The 15,355-nt window shown below is 40.0% G+C and overlaps 2 protein-coding genes across 2 annotated transcripts; both read right to left on the bottom strand.

Annotated features, from left to right (window-relative positions):
* Positions 1-227: 227 nt before the first annotated feature.
* Positions 228-5,679, bottom strand: dhdh.2 (dihydrodiol dehydrogenase, tandem duplicate 2). Its single transcript, XM_084720456.1, has 7 exons — positions 5,507-5,679; positions 3,977-4,088; positions 3,604-3,767; positions 2,512-2,764; positions 1,019-1,143; positions 646-796; positions 228-413 (listed from the first exon to the last, which is right to left on the bottom strand). The coding sequence occupies exons 1-7, from the start codon at positions 5,594-5,596 to the stop codon at positions 304-306; spliced, it is 1,005 nt and encodes a 334-aa protein (XP_084576582.1). The 5' UTR covers positions 5,597-5,679; the 3' UTR covers positions 228-303.
* Positions 5,680-10,224: 4,545 nt separating this feature from the next.
* LOC146333179 (trans-1,2-dihydrobenzene-1,2-diol dehydrogenase-like) lies at positions 10,225-14,878 on the bottom strand. Its single transcript, XM_084724790.1, has 7 exons — positions 14,616-14,878; positions 14,381-14,492; positions 14,117-14,280; positions 12,087-12,339; positions 11,280-11,404; positions 10,933-11,083; positions 10,225-10,546 (listed from the first exon to the last, which is right to left on the bottom strand). Exons 1-7 carry the CDS (start codon positions 14,703-14,705, stop codon positions 10,437-10,439), a joined length of 1,005 nt encoding a protein of 334 aa, XP_084580916.1. The 5' UTR covers positions 14,706-14,878; the 3' UTR covers positions 10,225-10,436.
* Positions 14,879-15,355: the final 477 nt, after the last annotated feature.

Genomic DNA, 15,355 nt, shown 5'->3' with positions numbered 1-15,355 from the left:
AATCTTTTCTGTTCCATTTCTGTATACATACGTCATCAGCACACATGTCATTTACTCATTATCTAACCAGTGATGAAGTGTTTGACACAGACACATATGCTGACTGGCTTTTTTTTTGACAGTGCTTATTTTCACCCTAATGGGGGCGAGGTCATTCTCAAGACAGGGACGCGATGTACGGCTGCTGTCATCTGTGGTCAGACAAATAAAAAAGAAGATACAGCAAGAACACAAAGAACTGTTTATTTTGCAAAAGCTTGTTTTATACAAGAAGGGGAAGTGCTGTTGCTTCATGCTCTACATTTACTGGCTATCCTGCTTGTACACCACCCCCACCTGCCTGCGGACCTCGTCCTCCACCTCAGCCAGCAGGATAGAGTCAGCATGGGACATAACTGCACTCTCCTTCAGCCCTACAGGGGAAAATCACACAGTAAGAACTGACAGTGGACTGTTCAGTCTGCTGTAGTGAATTAAGATCTCAGTGTTTCTGATGCCACCCTGTGTTGAAAGTGTGTATAACAATCATGTGCCTGAACATTCATGAATCACTGAGAATTACCTGCTGGTGTGCTTATTCAAGTTTAAGCTAAGTTTATTGATTAATTCCTGTAGTAATATAGATACAGACTAATGCAACTGTACCTTTAAGCAAACACTGTCGAACCTCCTCTGCTTCGTAACGCATCCCTGTACTGTTGATGAAGTTGAGTGGCAAATAGGGTTCTGGCACTGGGTAGTGAGACTCCTTCCCATTCACCACTAATGTTGTGGGGCACCACATGTGGTCAGGAATCTAAACAAAAACACATGCAACAGAGTCTTTTCACAATTAAGGTATATACAGTATACAGTTACACAACACATAACTTCCTAATTCCCTCTTGCTTCATACTTGGCCTCACTTCACTTCACAACATGCACGCTACATGCACCGTGCTTCTGGGTGTCTTCCTGATGCTGCTACTGCACACACTGAAATCATGATGGATTTTGTGGCCCCGCCTTGATGGCATACCTTGATCATGCCCTTTGTGCCCACAATAACAGCGTCATTGGGCAGCAGCAATCCAGAAGAGCACGTGAACACCGCCAGCCTGTTGTTGGAGTACTTCAGAGTGACGACCACAGTCTCATCCGCTCCTGCAACGACACACAGATGTATGATTCACATCTGATGAAGAGATAATACAACCAATCACATCACTTTAGCAACAGGGTTTGAAATAGTGCGTACATGGTTGCAGTGTCTCCCACGTGTCTTCTGTGAACAAAATGTTGAGTCAGTGAATCCTGCAGTATTTCATATTGAAGAACAGTGTATGTCAGATTGCAGGACAACACTATCAAATCTCAACCTTTATTGTGTCAGTTAACAAATGATAAAAGAGATAAGAGGTGAAGTCTTATCAGACAGTGACACTCCCTTGGTTAAAAATTCTCAGTTCACACCAGAGTTAATACAGTTTTGTATTTTTTCATTAGTTTTGACTTTATTTCATTTTTAATTTTTCTTTTCAACTGAATTAAGTTTCAGTTAGTTTTCAGAGTGAGTTTGCTCTTTGTTTTTATTGTTTAAAATCATTAATTTAGTTTCTATTAGTTTCAGCATTATTTTTTTCTCATTATAATATGAGGGGTATTTAGAAGTTTAGAATACGTATTAAAATACAAACACAATACTCAAGGCCCTTTTCCACTAAATTAGCTCACATTCTTGAACCAATTCCATTCAAGATCCTGGAACCTTGGTGCTATCTGGTGAACTGGACTGCATTTCCACAGGTTTGGATCAAGACTCTCATCAACAGACGGCATCACACAATGCACAACAGTCTGTAGAATATGACACTCCCACTTTGGTTATGAAGGAAAACCTGCTATTTTTTGCTTCTGAACCAATTCCTTTTTGGTGAAAATGTTCAAAATGGTTTAAAATTAGGTGCCTGAATTGGAACGAGGGGAGTTCCTATTTGTGAAGGCAGATGCAGATATCCCAGTCTTAATATTTTATTCTATTTAGTTTTGTAAGTACACAATATTGTTTCTGTTAGTTTTCATCTTCTTTTCCTAAAGTCTAGTTTTTATCTTTATTTAAGTTAACTACTGTTTTTTCACACCATAGTTTTAGTTAACTACAATAATCTTGACTGACACACAGGAGAAATTATTGTGGAAAAAAAGGCTGGAGCAAAGAATTTATAAGCTCCAACTTATAAACTCACATCTTTTATCATATGAGGAGCTGCAAACCGATTTATACAGCTGAGGTCAACGGTTAACAATCCTGCAACTGTCAACCTGTGTGACCTGTGTGTGTGATGTCTCAACGAAAAGAGAAAGCAGCAGTGAGGAGGATGACTTAACCATTACAACTGGCTTTTAATGGACTTTACAGACTGATAGCATGTGAACAAAAGTTTTTTGTTTTATTGTTTAGCAAGAATGTCACAGCCATGTTAATGAAGTGAAATCATATCCATGAGATCCTACTGGTGTCTTTTTCGTTACCTGTCTCCATGCAGACCCCTGTGGCCTGGATGCACTCTGGCTTCTCTCCGTTATACACCATGGACGTGAACTGTAGACAGTAGACGCCAAGATCTAGCATGGCTCCTCCACCCAGGTCCTTCTGCACCGATCTCGGCACATGCGTCACTGGCACGCAAAACTCCGATCTCACCATCTTGACCTCGCCCACCTCCCCCTGCGCCAGCAGCCGTCTGATCTCCCCTGAGACTGGGAAGAATCGGGTCCAGACGGCCTTAGAGGTAATGGCAGGACACATTTCACATCAAGTAAAAACTGTCAAGGTTTATTATTTATTATTAATTTCTTTCTGAATCATGATCTGAAACTATTTGTTTTAAAATGTCTGTGGCTATTTATCGACACAGATAATACAGTAAGACAACAAGTATTCATTTAATCAAATATTAGGTGATATTAGTTCTAATCACAGTTTAGCAAAATTCGGTTTAAAATCCAGATTTAAAGTTTAGTGATTTAAACCATAATAAAATAAAAAGACAGTGTGGAGATGCTTGCAAAATAAAATTTTGAGTGCTGTATAAAAGGGGGGAGGGGCTGCTAACTTCTGTTTGTTTTTCTACAAAACAAAACTTTATATCATTTGCTATTGTTTAAAAAGATAACCAAAATGTTAGCTATATTGTTTGCTAGCTAGCTAAAAAAGTTAACAAAAACATTAGCTACAAAAATTTAGTTAGTCTACTCATGATGGCTCAGCAAAGAAACTCTAATTTAATTTTCTTAAAGGGTTAAAGTAAAGTAGCAGTAGTAGTTTGGTGCAACATAATTTAAAATTAAACCATCGATTAATCAGGTTTATAAGTCTCACTAGTGAATTTGTGCATCAAATATTAATTTTGATGTTATAGTTGAATTTTTAAGTTTGTAATAAAATGAGTAAAATAAAAATGTTGTACAGTTTTAGCATAAATGCAAATTTCATTTTCAGAGTGACAGATCAACTTCGAACTCTGACATCCTCAAGCTCAGAGTAATTTTTCAGGTAAAAAGTGAACAATAAACAAAAGCTATGAAGAGATTATCTTTTATTTTGGTCAGCACCATCCATACCTCCATGACAAAGACGTCATTCCTCTTGGCACAGGCCAGGATCTCCTTCACCTCTTTGGTGTTCATGGCAAGCGGCTTCTCACACAGCACATTCTTCTTGGCGTTCATAAAGAGCAGACAAGTGCTCAGATGGTAGGGGTGGATGACTCCAATATACACCACATCTGCACACGTATAAACACAAACACAGAGAGCATGCTGGTTAAAGAGAGATTATAAAAACTGTGCAGAAACAGTAAAATATCAACAGTGAATGAAGACAGTTGTGGGTCGCACCGAACTGGAAACCAGTGGTGATTCAACAGACAGCTGGGGTTTGCAAATCCACCTTCTTCACCACATCTGGACCTCACAGGGTGTGACAGAAACTCACCTATGTCTGGATCTCTGGCCAGCTCATCGTAGCTGCCGTATGCTCGGGAGATGCTGTGCTTTTTGGCAAATTCTTGTGCATCCTCTAATTTGCGAGCTGCCACAGCCACAACCTGTGAATACAGTCAGTTAAGACACTGGGGGCATGGTACATAAAGCAGGCAAATACAGACTTCTCCAGGCACCACTACACCACTGCTGGTGCTGATATATAAATTTGCTTTCCTCAGTGTTTGGTGCATGGATATGAACCAGAGTAGAGCTTTTTCACAGCAGCCATATTGATAGAAAATAGAAAGGTAAACACAAGTGTTACAAAAGATACTAACTGAGGTTCAGTTCCAGTCAGGTGAAACCGAGTCAGGGTGCTGCTATTCTAAGGGTGAATTTGGGTAATCTGGGACAGTTTTTGTTTGAATTCTTCGGCATATTCTGATATCACACACATATAACATATTAGTCTCTAGTCTCTTGTGAAATTCTAAGATATTTTCCAGCTGCATCAGAAGACAGACTGCAGTGATCATACCCAGAGGATACATGCCACACCTATCAGTGTGACACTTAAATGCATATTTTAGTACTTGAATAGATTGCAAACATAATCTGATAACAAATAGGAACATATTTATAATCCTATGTCACTGAACTTGTCATGCAATTCCAAGGGGAGCTTCCTGATTGACAAAAAGGAAAATAAAAAAGGGTCATTATATCACTCTATGCTGCAGACTTGAATGTCAGCTGTATTTATTGGAGACACAGTGTCAATCACGCTATTTGGACACCCAAAGCAAACATTAGATTGACAAGTGTCCCGCCCCTTTATGTGACATCACCCCATCATGTGATTTCAGTTACATAACGTAACTTATTGTAAAAGTCATATGGACTAGATTTTGTTGGAACAGGAAATAAACGCACTGCTTCGGTTTCCCACATGACCTGAATTCACCCCATGTCGGCTGACTGGAAAGGCTCTGCTCCGCTAAATACAACTGAACCTTAAGAAGTATCATTAGTAGCCCTTGTATTTACCCTGCTCTCAATATGGCTGCTAGAAAAAGGTCTATTACAAACTAATTTAATTGGCATCTCAGCACAGTCTCTCAGCTTTAATCGGTATGGAGAGTCAGCACATGGTGTATTATCTTAAGCTGCCTTTTAATCTTCTTTCCTCAAATGAAGCATTTGAAGCAAAAAAAATTACCGTAATTATAAGGTTAGAGTACTCTAGATGCCCATTTAGTGCATATTTTACGGTCATAAAAAGTGTTAAAGGCGTTCGAGGTGCTGCAGACTTTAGCTTCCAGTGTGCATAAACTCACGGTTGTCCAGTTGAATTTAGCTTATTAAAGCCGCAGGTTGCATGTCGAGCATTTACTTGTGGCATGACTTTAACTGTAAAAACTTAAGTTCAGAAGCTGAAACCAGTCCGACCAGAAAGCAGAGACTGAAACCTCAACCATCCCCGAGCAGGCATGTCGCGTGTTGCATTTAAAACATGTCTGCGCGCTACTCATACTGATACCTGGTGGTCTTCAGGTGGAAGAGACTTCAGGGCCACAGTGAAGTCATGACTTATTTTCCCGGCGCTGCAGATTCCCCACCTAGTTGCCATATCGGACGGCAGACTGACAGCTCTGCCTTCAAACAGTAGCAGCTCTCCGCCACAAGTTTGAGGGTGGCGTTTGCTTCTTGTCTTCTTCTTGAGGGTTTACGGCTGTCGTCATCCTTCACGTTGCATTACTGCCCCCTCCTGGCTATAACCTTCCAGTTCTTCCTACACTGTTTACAGTCCAGTAGTTTTCAAAAACCTAAATATCTCCTGTCTTTCTCTCCTCCACCATGTCACACAGTCATGCACATATTTAACCCTGGTCTCCCCTCGTCCTGTTCTCTGTAAACCTGCAACCTACTTTCCTCTTTATACTTTCTACATGAAATGAGGACATGACCCACTGTCTCATTGTCTCTACAATGAGACAATGGCCACTCATGTTTCCTTTTGACAGGCCTACTTTTTAAGAACCAGATTTGAACTAAAGTGCCAAGGGGATGCACATTTACACTTCTAACCTGTAAAGCAGATATTTAAATGTGTAAAAGAATACTGTAAATATATATATTCCCACTTTATTGGTTTTCACAAGTGGAAAAGAAACATCATGTATGAAAGTAAAAGGATGCACCTTTGTAATTCTAGATAAGAAGTAGCTTGTTGCATTTAACTTTTTTTCATTTAGTTTGACTCCCCTGAATTCCCTCTGCTTTAACAGTTAAAACTAAGTTGAAATATATAAAATCTGTGCAGACATAACCAAAGATTGTGCTAATTAGCCTACTAATAAAATATTATATTCTAATAAACAAATAAACTAATGTAAACAACCATAACCTTTGGTAGTAGGTTATTTAAATAAAATCACAATGGTATTTTTTTTTTCCAAATCACTGGCCACCATTGGATTAGTTGCACAGCAGAAGTTCTGACATGTCATACTGGAAAACTCACAGGTGGATTTATGGCTGCTGCATTCCACTATAGGGGAGATCCTGCTATTGTGCATGCTGGCTCATTGTCACTGTTCCTGGGACACTTAATGGAGGTGAGCCGTAATTTCTGTTAGTAAATCCAACTGTGTTTTTCCTGACGTGATGAGTCAAAATGTCTGCTGTGCAACCAGTCCATTGAATATGCCTGACTTATGACAGACAGAGTTCTGTTCAATTGGCAGCGCCCAATTCCTCACCTACTCCTAATATTGTTACCCCTCTTATTTTGTTTTGTATTTTATGTGATGTTCTCCTTTGGTATCCACATACTGTTGCCATTGCCTGATTATTACTCTCCAAACTGCTTTTCCCTTTTTATTTTGAAAGTTACATACTCTCCTCTTACCACCTGCTTTGCTATAATTGTTTACTTTTTCATTTCCCAGGATTCCTGCATGTGCTGGTAGCAGCATGAATGCTCTGTCTTTCCCCGTCTGCTTCATGTCATACAAAATGTTGATAATCTCCCCTAGTTCCCACATTGAAATCAGTGAAAAGACAGAGTTCACCAAGAGTTGAGTTTTGTTTTCAACATTAACAAAAGCTGTTGCTGCCTGCTTACACTTTGTGAACATGACTGGTATTTGACATTTTATAGCAACCATTAACAAGCCAATCTCTCCAGTGGAGAGAGGGATCAGTGGCATACATGACCACAAAGCTGTGTCAACGAGTAACACCGGTTTAGCTGGTTATATCACATTCACAGAGGCTCACATTTCTTTGTGGGGTTTGTGGTAATGGGTGAAGTTGGATGGTGGGCATGTCACAGATTTTTTTGAGCTGCAGTCTCTGCATACTACTCTGTATTATTTTCAAAAGTTTCCTGTTATCACATGATAAGTGAGTATATTGCAATAATATGAAAATGTCTTGTTATAAAGTGAAAACAAATGTTTTTCTATAACGTGATACTGATCTGTTTTCCTTTTTCTGGTATAGGAGCAATATGCTTCCGTAGGTCTTGGCGATGTTGACTGATGACAGTACTGATAATGAATGACTAGAGATGAGTATTTCATTTGCTCTTACATCCTCCGCCCACTCTAATGCTAACAGAACAGCAAATTACTTAACAGTAGGACGTTCTCCTACTGATCCCTGTGTGGTGACTGATATCACCATATCTACCTTGTTGCCCCTGGTAGTGGATCCTTTGAGCCATCTGTAAAAAGCTGTACATAGTCACTATACTTCCAATCCCTATAATATTCCTGAACTGGATCTGCTGTTAATTTATGTGCTTAATGTTCAGTAGTTCCATGTCCACACAATCATTTTACAGCATCCTGTCTGGTCTAACAGTTCACAACACAATTTGTTCTTTTAATTTGCCCTGGCCTTGTCTACCCATCAGAAACTATTTTTTGTACATTTCTCCTCTCCCAACAAGCCTCCAAGACCGTCTTAGTTGGATGACATTCATCGTGTCCCCTCAGATGTGTCTAGTTATTGGCCATCAGCTGCTTCCTGCAGAGGTGGTACAGTGGTATTCCTCCTCTGCCACATGGTGGAGACACAGTACCAATTTTAACTGTGTGACGTTGCATAAAAATAACATGATGATGATGATGATGATGATGATGATGATATGTGCAAACAGAACAAAATCGTGACCTCTAGATTGTGATCACGAGACAAACAACAACAGAGGAAACATACTCTTTGTTTTATATTATTTTCCCCTGCTATCATCTTATTATTTTATAACATTTTCTGTTATCTATTATTTACTATTTAAATGTTTGTCTTTTACCTTATTCTGTATTTTCCTTTTGTTACTGATTAATGGTGTGAATTGTTCTGTATCGTGGTGCTTCATTGTCACTTGTATCTACTGCCAATCTATATAATAATAACAACAACAACAACAACAATAATAGTAATTTTTTAAATATAGGCCTAGTCAGAGTGATCAGAGGTCAGGACTGATATCAATCATACTGCATAAGGCTCTGAGAAGCTGATTTATTAATCCTTTTTATTAAATTAGAAAGTGTAATAGATTGATGTTGTGAGATAGAGACAGCACAAAATATATGAAGAAAAATAAGTATGTAGTTCATATTTTCCTACCAAATGACTTATTTTCTTTTTCAAATACATGTCTGCAGCATTTAAGCATTATTCACCTTAAATGGTCATTTGACAGGCTGTGAGGGGGGGGTACTTTTCATCATGAGAAACACTGAAGACAGACGTCCTCAGCTCACTCACTGGTCTTGCAACTTTTACCAGTTTTCTCACTGCTGATAGGATGTTGCTAGTGTACAGGAACTACAGGGAAGATGGCAGTGTGAAAATGGGAATAAGATATTTTGTTTAGTTGTTCCCAGTTTCAAAAACATATGTGAATGACAATTGCTTTTAACTTTGTGTGCAAAACATGGCAGAAAGTAGCTAATTAACTGTTGATAGAAATGTTGTGAAATTGGCACATGATCTCTTTTAAAATGAGTAAAATGTTGAAGTTATACTCTGTATGGGCAATATATCTCAGGAGATGTAGAGCGTAAAAAAAGAAAAAAGTAGAACATAATGAAATTTTGTAATAGTCACCTAGATACATTAGAAAATAGCAATTAATCAGTATTTCTAAATATTTATATGTGCTTTCCCATTCAAGGGTAATCAAGCAAAACAGGGTGAAATAATTATTAAATAGCGTTTGCGTCAAAATGTGCCATTTTGCATTCATGGACTTCATCCTGTGTGGACAAGACATCCTTCAGTTTTTAGGAGTCCTGCGAGCCCAAAAGGTTGAGAACAAGTATTAAATGAGCCATGCTCTTTGCTGACTCATAAAGGCCTTTCTCTGTCCTAACCTTGAAAAGCAGACAGTGCAACCTATTTTTGTACAGAGAACATGAATCTATTTGTACACGGCTGCAGGGGTCAGACATGACAGAACACTTTGATTCAAACGTGCCATTCGAAAATCTCTTCTCCTCTCCAGAGGATGATGTTTGGAACGAAACAAGGCTTTCACAATCAGTTCTTTATTGGATTCATCAATCACACACCTCACAATGACAGCTGTGTTTGTCTTTAAAGGCCCAGAACTTGATGACAGGATGGTTATACACAACGTGGTTGTTCTGTTTGTTTACACTGTGGTTTTTTAATAATGGTTTCAACCATTTTTTTTAAACTGACAGTGTTTGTCAAGACCTACAAAGTGTTGACATGATGACTAAGCTGTTCTTGATTAGACAGTATTAGACCCTTTGTTAGACCCTTATTCAACTTTATTCAAGGGTAATAATAATGGAGTGAGGAAATAATGCACGCTTGTTTAGAGTACAGTTCTGTTGCAATGTGTCCCTAATTACCCTCTCCTAAAGTCTAATAAGGTACAGTGGGAAATAACAACAACACTTCTCAGCGCTAATAAACTGTAATAAGGGTCTAATAAAGGGTAATAAACATAATCAACATAATAATTCTAGTTTTCATCTAATTTGATATAAAGTACAGCTTGTTATGTCTTATTAGTGTACCATTTGATGTATGGTGTCTAGATAGTGTATAGTTCAGTGTCTAATAAAGAACATATTATTTCTAGTTTTTGTTTAATTTGATACAAAGTATGGCTTCGTACGTCTCATTCATGAACAGTAAAATAAAGTGCCACCAGAAAAAGTATACAGAAAACAAACAGTATCAAATGTACCCAAGATTTACACGTTCCAATAATTTGCTGATTGTATCTTTAATTCAGTGACAACACACTATATTATCCAAGTCACAGTTGCCTCGGTGACACTGCGTCTGCTCAGGCTCTGTCACACAGTGCCATGAATGATCTGCTTATACCAAAGATCCGAAGCCCGCCCCGAGCGGCTCCCTCTGTTCCATCCGAGTAGGTTTAGGTCGGGTGAAACCGCCCAGCTTTTAGAGTGATGTCACTGGCTATCCTGGATGAAGGCAACTCCCACCTGTTTCCTGATTTCATCCATGATCTCTGTCAGTAACACAGACTCTGCCAGAGGCATCCGTGGGCTCTCCTTAAGTCCTGCGGATGAAGGGGAGTTTAACAGGAAAAACAGACTGGCTGAAAAGACATGCCTGTTTATAGCCATGGTTAAATTATGCACATATTCACGCTGGAGCATAAATTATGTCAACGCTGGGATGTAAAGATTATGTAAATTAATATGGGATGGAAGTTAGAGGACATTTCCAAGGACTGATGATAACGCTGATTCCGAATCAATCTGATGATTACATTCTTGTTTGAGAATTTATCGAAATTCTCACGAGATGCTCTGAGAAAGCAACAGTTTTGCCGTGTTTCTTTCAAATTCACTGTACCTTGGAATCTGGGCTGGTTTTGCTTGTTCAAACAATTTCAATGTCTTTAAAGACAAACACCACAACTTTCCTTTAATCATGACCTACCTTTAAGCAGGCACTGCCGCACTTCCTCTGCCTCGTAGCGAAGCCCGGTGCTATTGGTGAAATTGAGAGGGAGGCAGGGTTCAGGCAGAGGGTACTCCGTCTCCTTGTCGTTCACCATGAGGGTGGTGGGGCAGTGCATCGGACCCAGAACCTGGAGGGCGGTGAGGAAATGCACTCTTGTTAATCCAATCACCGGGCTCGTAAATCAGCGGGTTATGTATGGATCTTTGTCTGAATCCTTCAGTTTAATTAAATGCGAAAGTAATTAGCAGTCAACTCGGTTTTTGCATGTCTCAATCATTTCTTAATTAAGTCAAATGTTCCTGTACAAGACTAGCATAGCATACTTTAATGGAGCCCTTGGTGCCGCTGATGACAGCATCGTTTGGAAATCGAGCAGCGATGGAAAAGGCACAGAGGGCCATCCTGTTCCTGGAGAACTTCATCGCCACAACCACCGACTCATCCACTCCTGACAAAAAAATGTAAAAAATGTAAAACTGGTGAGCAGCAAATGAAGGAATGAATGCTAACAATGCTGCTTTTGAAATCAGTTCAATTCCCTTTCAAGTTCCATTCAGTTCAGTTCACTTTAGGTCATTTCAATGCATTTTTTATCAGCACACTTCAATTAGGTGAAATCAGTTCAGTTCTATTCAGTTTTATTGGCTTGCTTTTTCTGAAAAAGAAAGAGAAAGAAAAGAGAGAAAGTCAAAAATGTATGCTATGCTTTATTTTTTTGTATATTCATTGAATTGTTATATGCTACACAAAGATAAGTAAAAGATAAGTAAATGTTAATTACATGATAGTGTGATGTGATGGTCTTACATTGAAGGATATCATGCTGTAAGACATGCAGTTACATATTCCCCTGCCATTTTACTGTATTACTGTATTCTCTGGGGGGGATTTGGATTAGTCTGTCATTTTAAAGATAAGTCTGGGATTTTCTGTGTAAAGAATTCGCCCCTGAGGTGTTTACACTTTGGACAGTTCATAAAAAAGTGTTTTTAGTCTTTATCTGCTCTTTTTTTCTCCTGTTACGTTTATGGCGAGCAGTTTCGATAGCTGGTTCATGATCACTGATTCAAAACTGTGTAGTTTATGATACTAACCTACATCCCACCTCTGATCTGTGTGCTGAATCATACCTGAGTCAAGCAGCACCCCTGTGGCCTGGATGGACTCTGGCCTCTCCCCATTGAACACCATCAGCACAAACTGCAGGCAGTACACTCCAATATCCAGCAGTGCGCCGCCACCTAGCTCCTTCTCCACCGAACGGGGGATGTGGAGCTGAGGGGAGCCGAAGTAGGCCTTTACCAGCTTCACCTCCCCTACTGCCTCCTCTGCCAGAAGCCTGCGCACCTCAGCGTGCACAGGGAAACAGCGGGACCAGATGGCCTGAGAGGGACAGAGCGGACAACATAGCACCGCTGCAACAGTAAACAGTTTATGGCTGAGTTTCACCTGAGCAGCAGTTTATTACCACAGTTCTCCACTTCCTTCACCTCCCATGAGTACTGTGGCAGATGTGCTGGTCAAACATGACATGACAAGATGTTTTCATGTACCATGACTCATAAATATTCCCAGGATAGTTAGGCTTCGCTTCTTACATGAATCTTCTGTCCTTAAAATATCTGCAATCATGCACTATAAGGCAAGTGCTGACCGAAAATTCAATGTTTTATTAATTGCAAACTTGAACATACATAGAGGGCAATGCCCATAGCAGCCATCTACAGCAATGTTGTTTATGAAAGGTGAAAGAAATAGTTTTATATTTGGGGAAATATGCAAAATTGTTTTCTTGATGAGAATTAGATGAGAAGAGCAATACAGCTCTCATGTATGTACAGTAAATAAAATACAACCATCAGCTGGTTAGCTTAGTTTAGTATAAATTGCATTAACAGCTAGAGGGTTACAAAATCCATCAACCAGCTACTCCAAAATTTCCAAAATTCACTAATAAACATGTTAAACCTTTGTTTGTTTGACTATTTTTTTTGGCCAGCAGCGATACCTTCCCTGGATTTTGTCATCACTGAGATGAATACGAGTTATAACATAACAAACAAAAAATAGGGTGTTAATTAGTGAGCCTTAGTGGTTCTGGTAGGCAGATTTTCCTACCTTTGACCCAAAGCAGTCTAACTGTTTCCCCCTGTTTGCAGTCTTTATGTTAAGATAGGCTAACACCCACAGGCTGTAACTTTATATTTTATTATACAGATGTGTATTGTATCTCTATATTTATCTAATTCTCAACAGGAACACTGTCTTTCCCAAAATGTTGAACAATTAGTTTAACAACAACATAAAGAAAATATGAAGTCTGAAACTGGTACATCAGCATTTCACAGGACACTGAAGCAGAATTAAAAAGTAATTAATTTTCTTTACAAAGTATTGAACTTTCTTTAGATCTTACATTTTTTTCTTGCCCTTTTGTAGGATTAATTTCAGAACCAACTGTCAAATATATAAAGTATTTTGGGTGTGTGACAATTTACTGTGTTTGGTGTGGTTACACATTACAATACAATTACAGATGCTATTTGTGTCATTGTATTCTTTTTTGCTCTTAACTCTGGTGTGTGTGTGAGAGCTCTGGCTGAATTAGTCAGTTGTCAGAGAAGAAAAAACATTTGCTTGTCACTTCAAAGTGGGCAAGTATCATTTTAACCCCAAATGGCTGCAGAATTCTTTAAAGTTGGGGCGCTGGGACTTATAGCTTAAGTGCAAAACATGGTGCAAAGTCAGTGCACAGCAAAGCTCTTCAGTGGCACATAAAACTGGCACCTCAAATACTGCTAGCAATACTGAAAAAATTGCATTAGCATATTGTAATAAAATGTTTTAAATAATTCTTTTCTAGGCTTTAAAAACCATTCTGATTTTCAATTATATCATACGTTTGTTAGTATGGCCATGAACTTGGCATTAAATTTAATTCTATGTGGTATTACAAAGTCTTAAATTTAACATGGAGAACCTTTGAATACTCTGTGAAGGGGAAGATGAAAATGTGTTTTCAGAAGTTTTCATCTTGAAACCCACCTTAATTTTTGTGTTGTGTTAGCACCCAACCACCCTGCACCTGGAATGATCCCTACTGCCAGCAAGTGGCCCCTAGGCAAAGGTCTACCTGAATAACCCTACCCTTAAACCTTACCTCCATCAGGAAGACATTGTTTTTCTTGGCTGCGGCGACAAGGTCTTTCACCTGTCTGGAGTTCATGGCGAAAGGCTTCTCGCACAGCACATTCTTCCCAGCCTTGAGGAAGAGCAGCCCAACTCGCCAGTGCTCTGTGTGCAGCACTCCCAGGTACACAATGTCTGTGAGGACACAGATGTTCTGGGCTCAGCTTCAAACAGCAGCACCAACACGCCATTATCTCTGCCTGTGCAGCCAGGCCACTCATAGCTCTTAACTCACCAATGTCTGGGTCGTTGGCCAGCTCCTCATAGCTGCCGTAAGCCTTAGGAATACTATGCTTCTTGGCAAACTCTTTGGCACGCTCCAAGCTCCTCGATGCAATGACTGCTATCTGAACATAGGAGAGAAAAACACACACACATTCATCACAGTCCTGCTCTGTCAGCAGCTCTGCTCAATGTAAGAAAGACATCCTGTGTGATGAAGATGTAGTGAGCTTGTTTGGACAGAGTACCTGGTGATCTCCAGGAGGCAGAGTCTTCATGGCCACGCTGAAGTCATGGCTGATCTTCCCCGCGCCGCACAGTCCCCATCGGGTTGCCATGTTGAATTGAATGCCAAGTGACAAATGAGCGGGTTGGTGCTTTAGTAAAGATCTGAGCTGCTGGCGAGTTGTGACCTTGGGAAAGGTTGCACGTTCAGGGGGAAGAAACAGACTAAACTGTCATGCCTCAGAGCCAGCGGCACCTTAGCCAGAAGGCTCCTGCATTTATATGCTGGGGAGGCAGGATGTGTCACCTTCCTTCTGCTCCCACCCTGAGGTAGAGGGTGCAACACACACAAACACACGCGCATTTGCTGTGTTACTGCGTTGTAGCTGACACAGGCCTTTCAATCTGGGCTGAGGTGGTCTGTGCCAGTTGTGTCTAACAATCTGTAACAGGACCATCAGTGGGGCTCTCATCATTAACATGATGATGGAAAAAAAAAGCACAGTTTAATGTGTATGGGGCCAAGGTCTCACCTTGCTCACAGATCAGCACTCTCTCACAGCAGCACAGGTCAAGTATTGGAACCAGGCGCTGCTTTGTTTCCCTACCGAGAGAGGCACTGATTAGCCGGCAATGGTTTGACAGCCGCACAGGAGCCAATGATTAAACCAGAGTCTTGTGGGGCTGCTGGGATAAATAGATATGCTGGGTTCACAGAATGCTCCTGGAGTCCACAGCAGGGCAATTTAACCGGCCAGTAAGC

This window comes from Lutjanus erythropterus, chromosome 1 (genome assembly GCF_056507025.1).
Source record: "Lutjanus erythropterus isolate fLutEry1 chromosome 1, fLutEry1.hap2, whole genome shotgun sequence".
NCBI lineage: Eukaryota > Metazoa > Chordata > Actinopteri > Lutjaniformes > Lutjanidae > Lutjanus > Lutjanus erythropterus.
This window is presented reverse-complemented; position numbering and strand designations above follow the sequence as displayed.